The 19,875-nt window shown below is 42.1% G+C and overlaps 1 protein-coding gene across 16 annotated transcripts in view; it reads right to left on the bottom strand.

Annotated features, from left to right (window-relative positions):
- INPP4B (inositol polyphosphate-4-phosphatase type II B) overlaps positions 1-19,875 on the bottom strand; it is a 911,138-nt gene that overhangs the window by 130,416 nt on the left and 760,847 nt on the right. For all 16 annotated transcript variants that reach the window (XM_073642182.1, XM_073642173.1, XM_073642215.1 and 13 more), the window contains one exon: positions 6,106-6,283. In XM_073642182.1, the coding sequence (XP_073498283.1) occupies positions 6,106-6,283 (178 nt within the window). The remainder of the gene's footprint in view (positions 1-6,105; positions 6,284-19,875) is intronic.

Raw genomic sequence — 19,875 nt, forward strand, 5'->3', positions numbered from 1 at the left:
GAAGCGAGCATATGTCAGCTGATTATTGCAATCGCAATCCACCAGCGGCTGTTAACATGTTAAATCTCTGACAGTGGCATTTAACTCGCGCTTCCTGGAGTCCTAAGCCCCGCCCATCAGTGACCCCATCACGTGATCGCGGGTCACCAATGGGTGGGCATGACAACTCAGGGTCTGCAGCAGACGCCTGTGGTTGTCATGTCTCAATTGCTATGAGCGCCACCTAGTGGTCAGCGCTCATAGCAAGTGAGCATTTCTCCTGCATACAAGCGATCTGCTCATAGCTTGTATGCAGTAGAAGCAATCAGACAACTGCTGCTTCTAGTCTCCTCTGGAGACTATAGAAGCAAGCAGAAAGTGTAAAAAAAAAGTTTTTAAAAAAATAAAAAATATATAAAAGTTTAAGTCACTCCCCTTTCGCCCCATTCAAAATAAAAAATATATATATATATAAAAAAAAAAAACACATACACATATTTGGTATCGCCGCATTCAGAATCTCCCGATCTATCAATATAAAAGAAGAATTAATACAATCAGTAAACGGCGTAACAAGAAAAAAATTTTAAACGCCAGAATTAAGTTTTTTTGGTCGCTACAACTTTGCAATAAAATGCAATAACGGGCGATCAAAACATCGGATCTACCCCAAAATGGTATCAATAAAAACGTCAGCCCGGCATGCAAAAAATAAGCCCTCACCTGGCCCCAGATCCCGAAAAATGGAGAAGCTAAGGGTCTCGGAAAATGGCGTCATTTTTTTTTTGTTTTTTTAGCAAGCTTTGGATTTTTTTTTCCACCACTTAAATAAAAAAGAACCTATACATATTTGGTGTCTATGAACTCGTAACGACCTGGAAAATAATGATGGCAGGTCAGTTTTAGCAATCTGTGAACGTGGTAAAAAAAGGACCCAAAAAACAACTGTGGAATTGCATTTTTTTTGCAGTTTCACTGCACTTGGAATTTTTTTCCCATTTTCCAGCACACGATATGGTAAAACCAGTGATGGTGTTTAAAAGTACAACTCGTCCCGCAAAAAATAAGCCCTCACATGGCCATATTGAACGAAAATTAAAAAAGTTCTGGCTCTGGGAAGAAGGGGAGCAAAAAAGGAAAACACAAAAACAGAAAGACCCATGGTCGTTAAGGGTTAACATATTTCACAGGAAAGCACTTTCACTTTCGTTTTTGAACGTTTTATTGTGAGCCTGTAAAAGTGGCTTAATACCTCTGACCACGTTGTTGACAGCAGTGACCTAGGGGTCAGAAATGCTTCCAGGGACGATCCCCATGCTGTCCCCATGTCATTTGAGCACTGTCACTATCGTTTTGGGCACTTTTTAGGCTTTCTACAGACTGCCGGGGGGGAGCCGCCGCAAAAATGTTCGGGTCTCCCATAGACTAACATTGGGCTCGTTGCTCGGGTCGAGCACCCGAGTATCACAGTGAGCTCGGCCCGAGCTTCGAGCACCCGAGCATTTTAGTGCTCGCTCAACACTACTAATGAGTGAAGATAACTGCGTTCATCCAGGATGCGAGTATATTTTTAAGAGGACATGGTGCACCCAGGAGACCAGCGTGCTCTTCAGAGAGTCCAGGAGGTATCCTATTTTCCTGGGAGAGTAATCAAGTATGCTCTGATGCTGGTACTGAGACTTATATAAAGATATTGGCCTTACTAGCACGCCAGCCTTTGTATTACAGTGAACGGTGCTGCATTCGGTAAATCTTTGCATATTGACATTGGTTTCTTATTGAACGACAACAATGATTCAATGTAACTTCTCTCAATTGTGTCAAGCCTTGAAATCACTCCAAGCTATAAAGATCCAATGCTGCTCATAGTATTGCAGATGTATGGGCTTCACAGGCCATCTGTCTACATAGACTTCTTTCTTCTGCATCCAAATCGTGTCTGGCTGCTTTCTGAGGGAATACCTTCCCAAGCCGTTGTTGTTCTTTTAAGTTAATCCCAATAAATGTCAAAATCAAAAACAATGTTAATAAATAATGCGCTTGTGGTGTTATGTAAGTGAAGGACACCTGCACCAACTGCCACAGCTGAATCGTAACCCATGCCTCAAATTCATATGAAAGGGACATATTAAAGACGTGCATGAAAGGTTCTTATTCCTTAGTCTCTCATTTGAACTAATTTACTTTTAAAGTACTGGGAAAATGATTCACCTGCAATGGATTTCTGCATGACAAAGCGGGAAGGTTGTATTTTTGGAAAGCTAAAAGCTATGGCTTGTTTAGACTAGGTATGCTTGCGGTACAATAATAAGCGTAAGGCCATGTTCACATGTCAGTATTTTACATCAGCATTTTTAAGCAAAAATCAGAAATGGAACAATCAGAGGAAAAGTATAATAGAAACGTCACTACTTCTGTATTTTCCACCCACTCCTGGTTTTGACTTAAAATACTGATGTAAAATACTGACTAAATACTGAATGTGTGAACAAGGCCTTAGGCTGAGGTACCACGATGAGTATTTGGTACATTTTTTGATGCTGTGTATTTTTGCTGAGCAAAAAACGCGGCATATTACATTTCCAGTAAAGTGAATGGGATTTATAAAAGTCTCATGCCCACTGTGCTTTCTTTTATGCAGTGTAAACTGACCTGCGGTGTGTTTTTGAAATCTGCAACATGTCAATTACTCTTGGAGTAAATCTGTATTTTATTTGTGGATTTTTCCCAGACTTAGAAGGAGATCAGGAAAATCTGCAGGTAAAAACTGCATGTGTGTTTTTTGTGCATTTCCGTGACACATGAAATCTACATATGACTTTATCAATAAAGTTTAGTTACAGCTAAGTTACAAGATGTATCAAAATCTAAACTATTTTATTTAAAAAAAAATCAAGATAAAAATGTATGTAAAAAACACACTCAAAATGCAATGAAAAGTCATAATTTAGCTAATTGGTGCAGAAATGCTGCCAAAAATCTGCATCATCAAAAACTCACCAAATGTCTCACTTTTCCCACTCATTGTGGGAATTTAGCCTTAGTTAACTTATGGAAAGCACTACTTAAGGCTAGGTCCATGCTTTATGGATAGGTCAATAAAAATTAAGTGTCCAAAAAAGTACATTTTAAAGGTACATTACAGTTTTATATTCTTTTTCTTATGGTTAAAGAAATGGATTAAAAACATTGAATTGTGGTAAAGGAGACCTGTCACCCATAAGAGAGAAGAGGAAGAAACTGCCCTGATAGACAGTGTCTCCTTAAGAAGAGATAGTAGCCAGGGATGGAGGGTGAATGTAATCTGTAGGGTGCAAGTATCTGTAACAGCCAAAGCTCAGGTGAGCAGAGCTAAGAAAAGAGTGTAAGTGCATGCTATCTGAAGTACCTTCCATAGCTAAAACCAGTTAAGCAATAAAGGAACGCTGCACCAGAAGTAGCCATTGGGTTATAGACAGGTAGAAGAGTCTAGAAGCAAAAAGGAAAGGCTGACAGCACTCACTAAGTTGGACGCTCGTTCAAAATTCCAAGGAACCCACTTTGAGGATTAGAAACATAGAGGTAAGCAAGCAGCGTCCAATCCAGAATGATGTATTCTAAAAATGTAAGTTTATTCCGCCATTAAATTACAACGTTTTGACCTATTGTGACACCCCAGGGGTCTGGTTGCCACAGTGATAGAGATATTATGTCTGAGAGCAGGTGGGAGGTCCTTTGGTCAGGGATCCTGTGCATGCCACACCTCCTGCCCAGTCTTGGGAGGGGAAGAACTTCCCCTGTATAAACCCGGGGCTGAGGCAGGGTGAGTCAGACAAGTGGAGTAGAGACAAGAAGCAGCATAGGAAACAGCAGAGTTACAAGGAGTCAGGGGCTGGCAGCTGCAGAGCTCGCCCTGACTAAGAAGACTTCTTTCCGGACCCGGAGTCCGAGGCTGTGGGGACTAACTCCTACCCAGCAGCAGAATCCGTCAGGCAGGGGATTTCAGGTCCTCTGGCCCAGAAGCCCGAAGGCACGGTCACACGCGTGGGACCAGCACCGCCATCGTGGAGCGGAAGCCATTAGAAGGCCCCGAGTCACCGGCCATACGGGTGAGCACCACACGGTACACTCAGGGACGTGGGCTACTTACATCAGCTTCTAGCAAGGTAGCCAGAAGAGTACAGTCAGTTTGGGAGGCCTACAACTACGCCTGGCCAGGGGAGATCCCATCTGCTCAAGGACTGACCAGGCCCCGTTCGCTAGCAAGTACTCCGGGAGGGTCTATCGTTGTTACCAGTAAAGACCCTGAACTACACCGTACCGTCTCTGAGTGGTTCCTGCTACCCCCATCATCCACGTCGGCTGCCCTGAGACCATACCCCTCCCGTTGGGGGTTATACTATCACGCTGCATAATCCTACCATCGGCCTCAGCGGTCTGCCCCGCAGCAGCAGCTCCCTGGCTGCACTCAACGGGTGGCGTAGTCATCAACTATTTACTACTAGTAGACTGCCGTCCAGTTTGACTCCCTGGGCACGGACCGGGTCACCGCCATGAGACTACAACCCTCCACGGATCCGGCTCCGGGTAAGCTCCCGCGTGCGCACCGCAGCGCGACACAGGCCCAGGGGCGCGTCACTATCATAGGTCTTTATCAAGTATAGGTTGAAACGTTGTAATTGATGGCGGAATAAACTTCAATTTTTGGAATACATCACACTGGATTGGACACTGTTTGCTTACCTCTAGGTAGAAGAGTCTAGTGACCCAATAGTGTGCAACTCTGTGAGGATAAGGGCTTGGCGTGCACATTCTGTGGACCATTCAGTTGAGTAAGTGGGATCTGTGAGGCCAAGAACCTGGAGTGCTGAGAGTGACTGATTCAGAGAGCAGACACAAAAACTAGTGAGAGAGCGAGCTTCCATAGACCCAGAGATGAGTGATTGCCTGTGACGGAGTAGGTCTAAGGCCCATTGTCGACAGGAGCTCAGACATGCAAGGAAAGGTGAAGCAACCAGAGACTGTACATATTTTTGGAAATGTTCTGCTGTTGTGCAGTGTTACAAGTGCCTTCATATTAAATGACTAAATAAAGCCACATTGACCTGTTCCTATCAGGACACATTGCAAAGAATGCAGTGACATTTGGTCTGCCCCAATTACTCCTCTTTCTATAAAGCTACAATGTCCTAACCTCTCTACGCTTCATTTCCTACATCACTGAATAAAAAGACCACCCAGAGTAGCAAGTTCCGAGAGGTTTCTAGTAAATACGGCAGGGTTCAGGTGGTCGCCTCTTCTTCTAGGCAGGGTTGACACGTACGTCCTAGAGTTCTCCTGTAGCCATTATTAAATGGGAAATGAGCAATAAGCTCATTCACTCTGCAAAATTAGCTGTGGTTTTGAGACCAAAAGGGTTGTTTTTGGCAAGACAACCCTGATAAGCCTTTGACTAATACTTTACACCTAACAACAGTTACATTTCCTCATCAGTTTTTCACATCAATTACTTATCGCAGCCTCGAATAAACCATCATTCCACACATATATTTATTTGCTTTGATGCAAAGCCGGTTACCATGCATCTCCCTCCTATTCTTTTGTGGAGTCTATCTTCTCCGAGGTAGCCTATTTCATAAGTCAGCCACCAACAATATTTTACTCCATTTGTTCGAAGTTTAGTGCTGTGTTTGCAGTACAATTGCTGGCGAGTGTAACTGCACAAAATAAAAAAAAATCACTTTCAGATGAAACAAAACAAAAAAGGATATTCTATCTTAAAAGAACATTATCTTCTACTTGCTTCTCTGCAACAATTATTAGCATTAGAAAGAGAAGAACGCTCTGCTGCAATGAAATAACTCAATTTAATAACAGAATCTGCCGCCTCTGAAAGCCTGCAATCTTACTTTCAAAAACACCTTTAAAAGCACGAAATAAAGATATAGAAAATGTTAAATTGCTTTTTTCAAAGGTATTAGTTGTTTGCTATTGCGTTGACTTGGCATTTTGAAGTCTATCTTTCAAAGCGAGTTCTGTATATTCTATAATGTAGCGAATGTCAGCCTGTACATTAAATAGAAGAGTAGCATTAGGAGGGAGCCTATTTTTATACATGAGCCATTGCATGGCAGATTTGGATCTCACCGATTCCGAGAGTGCTTTTAAAGAATTTTTGAGGCTGTCCGCAGAGCGCTGTCTTGCTGAATTAAGCAGGAGGTCTGTATGGCTTGATATAAGAGGTTGCAGGTGATTGATGTTGCTTAAAATTTCTTTTGCCTTTGCCGTGTTCTCAGGTGAATAGTAAATACATTGGTACCCAGTGCTGGAAAACAGAAATGCAGATTTCTATTAAACGGCAAGAAAATATTATCAGATTCTTTAACTGAACTGAATAGTCAATGTAAAAAATAAAAGAAACATGCGAAAATTGATTTCTTGCACGCCTGCAATTGGCAGCATATTTATCTTGGAGAATTCAACACCAATCATTATTTTGAAGTATAGCATCCCAGAAACCACAAATGTACTATACGTGAAGAGTTGAAACCAATTTATTTGCTAGCTAAGCTTCATAAAAAATAAGTATTGCATGCTGTAGATTTATACACTTAAAAGAGATATTTGAAAGAGGTCTTTTTGCTGAACACCACTAAAAATAAAAGGGCAAGCATTCCCATCTAAAATGAAAAAAGAAAAAAAAATCCTTAGGCTACGCGAACGCACATGCTGCAGAGGGAAGCAATTTGCGGAAATGTTCTAGAACTGATTCTATAGATAATCACAATTATGGTATTACGTATTTTTTTTAAATGTGGTTCTTAATACCACAGATTTCCCACAATGAAGTCAAGAAGGTTAACAACATGGCAGATCTTCAGCAAAACTGTGACTAATATGGTTGTTTCTGCCAAATTGTGAGAAGAGGTTTTCAAAATCTCCTTCCTTATCAATGCAACACGTGAATGCCATGGTAAGTTATTAAATAAAGATTTATTGTATAGTTAAAAGTTCGGCAATTTTCTATCATATAGGTTTCCCCATTTTCATTGTCACTTTCTGCTGTCAGTGGATAAAAACATTCATGTTTAGACCAAGTCGCTAAAAACTCAAATACTTTGGTCTATTTATATACAGTGTTTTGAAGCGGATTGTGCCTGAAAATATTCAATATAGTAAATTACTTTACAAAGCATATGAATAGGGTTTAACAAGAGATTTAAGGGCACTTTGAGGATTTCCCAAAATTTGGCTGCACCATACAGATTTTGCTTTAGCACAATGTATAAGTTCAGAAGGTGAAACCTCGTACAGACCTGGATTAGTACTTATCACAGATGAGGTTTTACTACAAATGTATTTAGTCTATGCAACGCTGCCAGAGCTCATCATTAGAGCCGGCTGTCAGTCAGAGCCGGGGGGCGGTTACAGCCGCCGCTCTCTATACACTGAGCGGTGACTGAAACCGCGCCGGCACCAACAGTATGACTGAAACGGCGAGGCTGCCAAAGTGAATAAAGTTAATTTTCCCCCAGCGGTGGGGCTCACAGTACGGTGGCCGCATGGTGTCAGAATGCTATTAACCTGCTATTAACAGGTTTCCTTCAAAGCAAGATTTGTTTTGTAAATTGATACACAGTTTTGTGAAAAAAGAGTTAGTAGATTCAGAATGAGTTGCTCTTCATTCGGGCATATGAGTCCAGTGGGTGGCCTTACCCACTGAATGAATCTGTATGAGTAGTCATACAGGGAAGGACGTCAGTATTTTTTTTAATGTATTTTTTTATTTTATTTTATTTTAAAACCTCTTAATTACAATAACAATCTGAACAACCCATCCCACAACCCCCCCGTAATCATACTTCATCTAGGTCAGAGATGTTAAACACAAACACACAGAGGACCAAAATTAAAAACTTGGACCAAGTCGAGGGTCAACCTTGATATTTATTATAAAAATGTCTACAATTGAGGACGTTTTTTTGTTATTTTTATCGCCGAGAGAGCAGGTTTTGGCTGCAAAAAGAAAGGTTTTTGCTGCATGTGAACATAGCATTTAATTTGCATTTATATGATTGAATGTGTCAGTAGTTTGGTCAACATGAGTTTCATCTCATGATTAGCCAGATTGGCAAGATGTCACCTGTGCCCTGCACAATGAACAGATGATGTCACACCAGGCCGGCGAATCAAATGCTGTGTAGGGGAACCCAGAAGCTCAGGAAATTTGCTCCACTCCTGTCCACGGCAAGAGAGCACTGACGTTAGTCCTCTCATCTCTAGATAACTTTCTGATTGCTTGCAGTCCCAGCAGTTAAACCAGCAGTGATTCTAAGCACGGGGCTTTGGACCCAGCAATTGGGTTCTACAGAACATGGTTTGAAATGTAGAAGCTCTATGGTTGCAGTCTTAGGAGAGCAGGAGACGGGAGGAGGAGCAGCCTGATTGCCTGCACTGAGACGGCAGTGTGTGAGTTCAGCTGAGCTATACAGCATTGCTGTAGCAACATAACAATGTTACTGACTCGTGGGTCAAATATAAATCAGCATGCGGGCCGATTTGGCCCGTGGGCCAGAGTTTGACACATGTGATTTAGGTACATCAAGGAAATACATATATAAACAGAGTAAATTACTTACAATAAAAATCCCAGTATTATATACTATTGCATCCAGACAATAAGAGTAAGCATATGGTATAAAATTTATAATATGCATAATAAAAATAGTATTGAAGCTGATCCTTAGCTTTAAAGATATTATTCAGGCCTAGAAGTCTGTTTCTTGTCACCATGAGAGGTGCTAGGTGCGACTCATGCATTCAGGGTGATCATTTATTCCCTGCTCCTCTTTTAATGTATATATTATTTTCCATGGCAATCAACCAGTTGACTTTATTTTAAAAAATCACTATGCGTGGGAACCCGCTCCTTCACATTTAAAGCATTCTCGCAACAGCTGGTTTAATGGGATCAGGAACTGGTCAGTCCTCCACATACCCTAGGACACATGTAGCACCCTGGGGGCTCGGTTGCTACAGAGGTATTGCATCTCACCCAGATGTGCGATATCTCACTCTCAGGTAAGGATGGAGTGTGGATCAGGACCCTGACACCTGCATGCATTACACCACATTTCCGGGGGACAGGGCGACCGATATGCTCCAAGTAGAGCACGACAGTCCCTGTCCCTGGCTAGAGTGGGGGGAGGGAACACCTAGGAAGGGGGAACCCTGTAGTGCAGGAGCAGGTAGGAAGCAGTTCCTGAGTGCACCTAGAGGGAGGTATAAAAGGTGGGCACCATCTTAGATCAGTGTGGAGTTCATGGAGAGAGGTCAGTCAGAGAGAAGATGTGACAGAGCAGGACTCTGTGGAGCTCTGCTCCGGAAGCGGGTCTAGTCCAGTCTAGCCCAGTCAGCACTGAAGAGAGAGTTGGGGAGAAGAAATGAAGAGGAGCGAAGGAGGCTCCAGGAACACAGAGGAAAGAAGGGGCCCCAGGGGTGTGGACCGGCTGGTAGCCACCATACGCCCGCATCTACCTGAGTAGTGGGGTCAGGCCAAGGGGGAGACCGGTCCCCGAAACTAGTGGAGGCGGGGAACTACCCTCAGCTAGAAACCGGAGGCTGTGACATTTCATGTGGTGCAGCCCCTCACTATACCCGCTAGGAAGGCACCACATAGGGTCAGGGAAACTGGCGCCGAGGTTTACCCAGAGAAGGCCCGAGGCAGCCGGACAGAAGCGTGGTCACTGGTGGGGTATGACAGGCCAGAGGAAGGATACGCAAAGGGGGTCCTGCGAAGCGCTCCAAAATTATCTGGGAGTTGGCCGAGCCCCCTCACCTGGTGAACATGATGCGACGAGGGAAGTTACAGCCGGCCGGAGTAACGTGGAATAACGAACTGTGAGTAAAGATCCTGGACTGCATTACAGGGACTCTGAGTTATTATTCCCACGCACCATCAACCCCATCATCCACACTTGCTGCCCTGAGGCTATACTCCTCCCGTGGGGAGTTATACTACACTCTGCTGCACCCACAACACCAGCCTCAGCGGTCTGCCCTGCAGCGGCGGTTCACTCTGACCGCAATCCACGGGTGGCGTAGTCGGACATTTGCAAATAATGAAAACCACCTCAATAGACTGCCACTGGTTTGACCACCCTGAGCCACGGGACCAGGTCATCGCCACGGTGACTACAACCCCCAGCATCCACAATAGGGCCCGGTTCAGGGTTCCTCACACGGCCCAGGGTGCGCATCACACACATATGGTGAGCGGTCCACTACAACCTGATATACTCAATTAATAAGCTCTATTTCCAGAACCAAGATAATTTAACACATACAGACAAAATAACAGCATGCAATGTCAATCAGAGGCGGCTAAAGTCAGCAGGATATTGTTGCATGGATGATAAGAAGCATGGAGAATCTTAGTTCTGAGGAAAGATTAAAATAATTTAATTATATTTATTTAGTCTTGAGAAGGAATGTCTAAGGGGGACATGATTAAAATGTACAATGGCTAGTATAAAAATTATGGTTAAAAGCCATTTCACGTTAAACCGTCTCAAAAGACAAGTGGACATTCCTGTGAATGGAGAAAAACAAGTTCATTCTCCAGAGGACACAGGCTTTCTTCACCATCAGAACTATTAATCTGTGGAATGGTCTACCTTCGGAGCTGGTCACAGCAGAAGCCGTTGATGGTTTCAAAAAGGGCGTAGGTGCTATATTCTGAAGAAAATAATATAAATACTTATGTACACGTAAAGTTTTCATTCTGAATGTTGATCCAGTCGATATACATTTAGGATTAGGAGGAAAAAACCTGCCTGTTAGGCAGATTGGGTCATACATCATACCCCCCCCCCCCAATGTTTCCCAAACTTCAGTCCTCATGACCTCCCCAACAAATCATGTTCTTAGGATTCCTTATTATTGTACAGCTGAAAGAACCTGAATCATGAATTTTACACCTGTTACATATTGGAGAGTCTTGGGCCCTTATTTTATATAGGAACACTGGTGTTTTTTTTAAACTGTGTAATAAATATATAGTTTTTATTTTATTTTAAAACATTTTAATTACAATAACAATCTGTTAATTGCAATAACAATCTATCAGTGTGTTTCGCTCAGTGATATTTTAGGAAATGAAATTATTATATCCGACCATTGTTCCTCCTCAATTGAACCAAGATCACCATCCCATATTTCTTCTTCTTTACCCATTCAATATACAGTGTGTTGAAACAGAATTCATACTCTGTGAAATTTTCCACATTTTTTCACGTTACACCCACAAACACTGAGTAGCAAGTATTTGTACAGTGCAAAGGAAATTATATTTTAAAATATAAATCTGTAAATTGTTGCATTCATTTGTATTGAGGCCCCCTGAGTCAATACTTTGTAGGACTATGTTTTGCTCCAATTACTGCTGCAAGTCTTTTGGGGTATTGTGGTAACCCGAGGGCTCGGTTGCTACAGAGGTATTGCATCTCATCCAGATGTGCGATATCTCACTTCCAGGTAAGGATGGGGTGTGGATCAGGACCCCGACACCTGCATGCATTACACCACATTTCCGGGGGACAGGGCGACCGATATGCTCCAAGTAGAGCACGACAGTCCCTGTCCCTGGCTGGAGTGGGGGGAGGGAACACCGAGGAAGGGGGAACCCTGTAGTGCAGGAGCAGGGAGGAAGTAGTTCCTGGGTGCACCTATAGGGAGGTATAAAATGTGGGCACCATCTTAGATCAGTGTTGAGTCTGAGGAGAAGTGACCGGGAGCAGAGGCTCTGCATGAGCTCTGCTCCAGAGGCGGGCCTAGTAACTGAGGCCCAAGCCTGGAGAGGAAGAAAAAGGAAGAGGAGCGGAGAAGGCTCCAGGAACAAGGAACGAAGGGACCCCAGGGGTGTGGACCGGCTGGTAGCCACCACACGCCCGAATCTACCTGCGTGGAGGGGTCAGGCCAAAGGGGGAGACCGGTCCCCGAAACTAGTGGAGGCGGGGAACTACCCTCAGCTAGAAACCGGAGGCTGTGACATTTTATGTGGCGCAGCCCCTTGCCATACCCGTTAGGAAGGCACCACATAGGGTTAGGGAAACGGAGGCCAACGTTTACCCGCCAAGGCCCGAGGCAGCCGGACAGAAGCATGGTCACTGGTGGGGTATGACAGGCCAGAGGAAGGACACACAAAGGGGGTCCTGTGAAGCGCTCCAAAGTTATCTGGGAGTTGGCCGAGCCCCTTACCTGGTGAGCACAGTGCGACGCGGGACGTTATGACCAGCTGAAGCAACTTGGATAAAGAACTGTGAGTAAAGATCCTGAACCGCATTACAGAGACAATGAGTCATTACTCCCGCGCACCATCACTCCCAACATCCCCACTTGCTGCCCTGAGGCTATACTCCGCCCGTGGGGAGTTATACTACACTCTGCTGCGCCCACAACACCAGCCTCAGCGGTCTGCACTGCAGCGGCGGTTCACTCCGACCGCAATCCACGGGTGGCGTAGTCGGACATTCAGAACGAATAGACTATCCCCTCTGGTTTGACCGCCCTGGGCACGGACCGGGTCACCGCCACGGAGACTACAACCCCCAGTATCTCACAGAGGCCCGGCTCCAGGTATTCCCCTACACACACGGCCCAGGGGGCGCGTCAGTATGTCTCTGCCAGCTTTGCACATCTAAAACCAGAAATTTTTCCCCATTCTTCTTTGCAAACTAGCTGTAGCTCAGTGAGATTGGATGGAGGCATCTGTGAATAGTAATTTTCAAATCTTGCCAGAGATTCTGAATGGGATTTAGGTCTGGACTGTGATTGGGGCATTCACACAGATGAATATGCTTTAATGTAAACCATTGCATTGTAGCCCTGGCAGTATGTTTAGGGTCGTTGTCCCACTGGAAGGTGAACCTACGCCCCAGTCTTAAGTCTTTTGCAGCCTGTAACAGGTTTTTCTCCAGCATTGCACTGTGTATAGCTCCATCTATCTTCCCATTAAGTCTGACAAGTGTGGAGAGTCATCTAGTGTGGGTCTTAAATGTATATGCCTCCAGGGCTTCAAATAAAGGCCAGTCAAATAAAGACTTTACCAAAATTCTGTTCAGTCAATCTCCATCAATGAATTTTTAGTAGGACCGCCCACTGGACTCCAAAGCCATAATGTGCAGGAATTTAAATAAATTAATTACCATTTATACTGAATCTTTTCTAACAAAATTATATATCAATCTGCTCATCTCCTCCTGCACTATTGCTTCACATGGAACAGTATTTTCTATGTGACAGGTTCCTTTTAAAGCCTACACATGATCAATTTTACCTACAATATACTAATTTGCACTACACAATTTAGTTCACAGAGAATTACCAAGTATTTGCTTTGAATTGTTTTTTGGTTAATATTGGTTAGATATGTTTCTGGAAATTGTGGTGAGCAATTTGACCCCTATTGTAGATTGTCCATGTGGAGTTTACCATACAGTATCTAATATTTATAAATCATATTAATTACGCTTTGCTATGCTCCATCTTGGGGGTAGTCTCTATTAGTATCCACCATCACATCATCCCAATATTGTCAGAGATCTAGGATGTACAGTGATAATCGTGGGAGGCAGGGCCCCATACTACTGCTTATATTTTTAATAAAACCTAAATAATGTGACTAATAAAAGTTCATTTTGTAGCAGGATAATCTCACATAGTTGGCATAGTCCATAATTCTGATATGTGAACTTCTATGGCATCTAGAGTGGCAACTGAAGAAGCCACTTTACATTACTACTCTGTATACTGCCAGCTGGCACTGGTATACAGTTCTTTTTATAGATGCAACATACAGAATGTAATTTTGTGTCTAGACATCTTTTCACTTAGCGCAGTAAATGAGCTGTACAACCTCGGCAGATGACTGTATATTCAGATTTAATCAGATAACTTACAAGTAATGTAAAAACGTGACAAATCTCAATTTGTTCATATGGAAAAAGGTTTTAGTGGATGAAAATTTCCAGGGGTTTTGAACTAATCACTGTAGAGTGGATGCATTTGTGTCACTTTTGGTATGTTTTGGTTAATATAATGTGGTAACACAATAATAAGATGTAATGTCCTCTACATTTTGGTGCTGTAGACACACATATTTCACCTAATGGGAATTATGAAACGATTCCATTATAATTTTTTGTCAATAATCTACATATTCCTTAGTTTATTAAGTCAGCAAAAATGTCCTTTCCCATACTGACCACACAAGTACAACCTACACAAATCTTAGCAGATCAGATCACTACACATGAGTGATGGCCACGTACACACAATCAGTATTTGGTCAGTATTTTACATCAGTATTTGTAAGCCAAAACCAGGTGAGGAACAATCAGAGAAAATGTATAATAGAAACACGTCACCAATTCTGTATTTATCACCCATCCTGGTTTTGGCTTACAAATATTCAGATAAAAACGTACCAAATACTCAACATGTATTTAAGGTGGAATTCGGTCAACATCTATATCCGTACCCCAAAACACCTTACATGTGGGTTCCTGGGTGTGTGTGTGCGATTGTGCCACTGTTCCGAACATCAGTTCTGGCATCATTTGTGTGGCACCGGACCCCTTTAACTTTCCAACAAAGAAACCAGACAGCTTTACAAAAATAAAGTCTTGTTAACTGAAGTTGGAACTTATATAAAATGGGTAGCAGGAACAATGCTTAGCTTTTTCTTCTGCACAAAACAGAGTCACATTTTTAGTGATTTTGGATGGCAGCACATTACTTATGAGAAACGTTACAAATGCATAACAAGTTACGCTGGGGACCTCCATCTACAGGGACACATGGGTTAATGTGTTGCGGTGCACCAGGGAGCTCTCAATAACTACCACCTTACTGACGTGTCCCAGTTTGGCTGACTCAGTATTCTTTCATGCTATTCTCCACGTATGGCTAACACTGTTACCTTCTTAAGCTCTTCCAGATTAGGTGCCCCAAATTTCCTGCTGTGAGGAACCTACCGCCACTGTAGAGTTACTTGTTGAATAACTTGCTCCCTTGCCAATCTGATGCTTCCACACACACCCAGTGCTGATGATTCTCCTCTAAGGGTGTCCTTCCTTATCTGTAGCTCACTACCAACAAACATAAAACCAGGAACTCACACATTAGTCCTCCTTACGCCTTCCCAACTTTGGTCCGACCCTACAGTTAACCCTGTCACACCTAACTAAGAGGAACCTGCAGCCTCCAGGAGGATAAAACAAGTAAAAAAATACAGTTTCCACACAATACAATAACAGGGGTCTTCAGAGGGGTGTTACACCATCTTCTCCACCTTTATATTTGCATGCACGTGGCCTAAGTCTACATTCACATGATGAGTTTTTATGCTACTTATTTTCGAAAAAATGCAAGTATCTAATTCTAATTAATAGGTGCAGAAAATCTGCAACATCAAAAACTCACCAAAAGCTCTTCAAGGCAACATAGTCTAAGGATTCATGCATAGCGGCAGTGAATGAAGGTTGTACAATTTCTTAGTAAGGAGCTGAACATATGTCCATTTCTATACAAGTAATTTAAATAGAAGAGCAACTCTGTATTAAATTGGAGCATACAGAGATCAGAAGAGGTCCTATGTATGTTTATTGGGAAAAGGCTGCAGTGCTTGAGCCATCTCCATCGTCAGAACCAATCAGCCTAGTGATTGGCTGCAGCACTGTGAACGGGACATCACCGCTGTAAACTATAAACAATTACAGAATGCCGCACTGGACCTTGGGAAGATGAGTAACAGTTGCTGTAAACTGTAAGGGTATGTGCACACATTCAGTATTTGCAGCAAAAAAATCTGCTGAAAATACTGATGTGCTGGCAGGAAGAAATGCAGCATAAAATACATGCATTTTTTACGTGTTTTTGACACTTTTTTGCATGCGTTTTTGATGTGTTTTCCCCACTTATTAGCTTGGGTGAAATCTGCAGCAAAAACGCTGAAAGAATTGACATGCTGTAGATTTAAATCTGCTGCAAATCTGCAAGGGCAAAATAAGCAATGTGTTCATGAGACTTCATGAATCTAATTCACATTGCTGGTATTAGAAAATCCTTCATGTTTTGTGACAATCTGTGAAGAAAAAATGCGACAAAACCACAATGTGTGCACAGCCCCTAACTGTCATTTCAGGTGAACCTGCAGTTGAATTTCTGTGTCTGCCTCTAGTTCCTCCTCCCTCCCTCCCCTCTGCATAGAATCTTATGAGGAACAACAGACATTTCTTATCTCACTAATGTTAAAATTTACATTTTACTAGTGAATTTAGAGTGAAAGATTAGTACAAAAGGAGAAAGAAGCAGATTTCTCTGATAAAATATATTACAAAGATGATTTTCATGTTCTGCTGATTTATAAAAAATAAAATAAAATAATGATTGCTACTCTTTAATTGCATTATTTTTAAAGAAGCACTCCTCCCATTAAAGTTTTTATCCTCCTAATATATTGTAATCATCATATTATATAGCATTGTGTACTTACAATTGCTCATTTTGCCTTTCTACCCAGCTAATTCTACTCTTTTCTCGGCTCTATGTAGAAACAGGAAGTCTCTTTTCACTGCATTTATCATTCCCCTCTTCAGCTCCTGACTCAGCGACTCAGCTGCTCCACTCCTCTCCCTGCCAGGGACTTTTGTAGTGACTCATGAGTCATGCAGGGAAAATTTACCTCCTGTTTCTACAGAGAGATTAGAAGGATTCAGTTTTTAATCACATGATGTTATAGACCTAACAGAAAACAGAAAAATTAGCTGAGTAGAAAGCCAAAATGAGCAATTGCAAGTACACAGTGCTATATAATATGATGACCGCAAAATATTAAGAGGATAAAAATTTTGATGGGAGGAGTGCTTCTTTAATATGTGGATGAGGATATTGTACAGAAAATCTTTTTATGGCTCTGTAGTAAATGGAGATGTAATCCAGCTGTATACATGGAGTTTAATCCAGTTTTCATAGCACTTTAATATAGGGATCTATGTTGATGTACTGTAAGTTTGGTTTAGTTGAACAATGGGAGGTCCGAGTATTGTGGACCTGTATTATGGTCCTGTATTCAGCAGGGAAGACTTCTAATCTTTAGATAATTGTGTTTTTCACGTGGGTTACTTTGCTTTAGTATTTTTTACTATATTGAATAGAGACAGTTTTTGAGGCTGCTTCTTTACCAGGGAACTGTTATTTTCCTGTTATCCCTAAACCATTTGTGACTTGTTCAAGTCAGCATTGATTCAATCAATACTGACAAACGTCAAGGTGAGAATTGTACCAGACTCCATTATTTGTTGTAACACCATTTCCTTGTATTTTTTCTTTTTTATCAAACAAGTTATGTGTGATAAGCGAGCATGACAGGTATTTTAAAACCACCTGACAAAGATGACTGACGAAGGGTAAATGGTGGATAAATACAGATGTGATGACGGATACAGTTCTTAAGTGTTGACTGTGAAGGAGAAAAATATCTACTTTTCTGATTTGCCTGGCACAGGATAATCAAGCACTGACTGGATACTCTGATGATGATGAGACTTGCCACATATTCAGACAGGCCAGAGTCTTCTTCAGAAGGATGACTATGGTATGACTGAATGCTAAGTCATGAAGCAATTCTCATTAGAGGGTTGACATTGAACCATAGGGTGGCTACCTCCTAAAAGGTGGCAATACAGACACAACTTTCTTCTTGTATGAGGCTATTATGCATGCCCTTTCTCCAGGGAGCATTCTCTAATGGATAAGTCGTCCTATGCTAGCTTGGCGCTCTCCTCTAGGAGTAACCTTACCTACTAGACCAAAAAGTCTTAGTAGTTCTACATGATAAGGAAAATACTAAATAAAATGTATGTACTGTATTTTCTGTCCTGGTCTTTAATTTTAGTAGGATTACAAAAATTGCAGACAATAATAGAAGCTTCAAATCGTATGATGCAATGACAATGATGAAACTACTTGGACAAACATCAACAGCTACCTCCACAGTATGTTCCTGTGTGGCTCTCTACAGCCTGCAGCAGCAATAAATGACAGAGTCTATGGTTCCAATTTCTGACTGGTATACCATAGGGAAAAGGCTCAGGTTATACAGTATGTCTGTACTTCTGTAGACGGCTCTGCAGTAACACTATCTTGGGATTTTCTAATTGACAACATCTAAGCCAAACCGGTGGAACCTAGTAAAACTACTTTTTCAAGAACATAAAAAATATATTTTGTAGCTTTCAAGTGAAATAAAACATAGGACATATGAAAAAAAATAACTTATTTCAATGGTTTTTAAAACAACTATTTAGGCTACAAACATATTGAACCCTTCGTTAGGAAGCTACATTGTAAATTTTATCACCTTAAGGTTCACAAGAGCGTATAAAAATTGTTCAGAGTTTCATCCAGAAAAGAGGGATGATTTTTTTTTTATTACTTGTCATCCATGTGCAGTCCGTATGCAATCCTCTTTTACAGCAGCAGCAGCTATTAATAATTTACATGACCGTTTACAGTTTCCTATTAAACAGAACTGCATTGTATCCATAAAAATCGGATGCTGTACTGCGTCTCTGTAGGAGACCCGATTTTTTTACTCACTCATATAAAGTGGGGAAAATACAGTACAGACCAAAAGTTTGGACACACCTTTTCATTTAAAGATTTTTCTGTATTTTCATGACTATGGAAATTGTACATTCACACTGAAGGCATCAAAACTATGAAATAACACATGCGAAATTATATAGTTAACAAAAAAGTGTGAAACAACTGAAAATATGTCTTATATTCTAGGTTCTTCAAAGTAACCAGCTTTTGCTTTGATGACTGCTTTGCACACTCTTGGCATTCTCTTGATGAGCTTCAAGAGGTAGTCACCGGAAATGGTTTTCACTTCACAGGTGTGCCCTGTCAGGTTTAATAAGTGTGATTTCTTGCCTTATATATGGGGTTGGGACCATCAGTTGTGTTGTGCAGAAGTCTGGTGGATACACAGCTGATAGTCCTACTGAATAGACTGTTAGAATTTGTATAATGGCAAGAAAAAAGCAGCTAAGTAAAGAAAAACAAGTGGCCATCATTACTTTAAGAAATGAAGGTCAGTCAGTGCAAAAAATTGGGAAAACTTTGAATGTGTCCCCAAGTGCAGTAGCAAAAACCATCAAGCGCTACAAAGAAACTGGCTCACATGAGCACCGCCCCAGGAAAGGAAGACCAAGAGTCACCTCTGCTTCTGAGGATAAGTTTATCCGAGTCACCAGCCTCAGAAATCGCAGGTTAACAGCAGTTCATATTAGAGACCAGGTCAATGCCACACAGAGTTCTAGCAGCGGACACATCTCTTCAACAACTGTTAAGAGGAGACTTTGTGCAGCAAGCCTTCATGGTAAAATAGCTGCTAGGAAACCACTGCTAAGGACAGGCAACAAGCAGAAGAGACTTGTTTGGGCTAAAGAACACAAGGAATGGACATTAGACCAGTGGATCTGTGCTTTGGTCTGATGAGTCCAAATTTGAGATCTTTGGTTCCAACCACCGTGTCTTTGTGCGACGCAGAAAAGGTGAACGGATAGACTCTACATGCCTGGTTCCCACCATGAAGCATGGAGGAGGAGGTGTGATGGTGTGGGGGTGCTTTGCTGGTGATACTGTTGGGGATTTATTCAAAATTGAAGGCATACTGAACCAGCATGGCTGCCACAGCATCTTGCAGCGGCATGCTATTCCGTTCGGTTTGCGTTTAGTGGGACCATCATTTATTTTTCAACAGGACAATGACCCCAAACACACCTCCAGGCTGTGTAAGGGCTATTTGACCAAGAAGGAGAGTGATGGGGTGCTACGCCAGATGACCTG

The sequence above is a fragment of the Phyllobates terribilis genome, unplaced genomic scaffold (assembly GCF_046119375.1).
Source record: "Phyllobates terribilis strain yellow unplaced genomic scaffold, ASM4611937v1 Scaffold_1__5_contigs__length_1240528914, whole genome shotgun sequence".
In the NCBI taxonomy this organism is placed as follows: Eukaryota; Metazoa; Chordata; class Amphibia; order Anura; family Dendrobatidae; genus Phyllobates; species Phyllobates terribilis.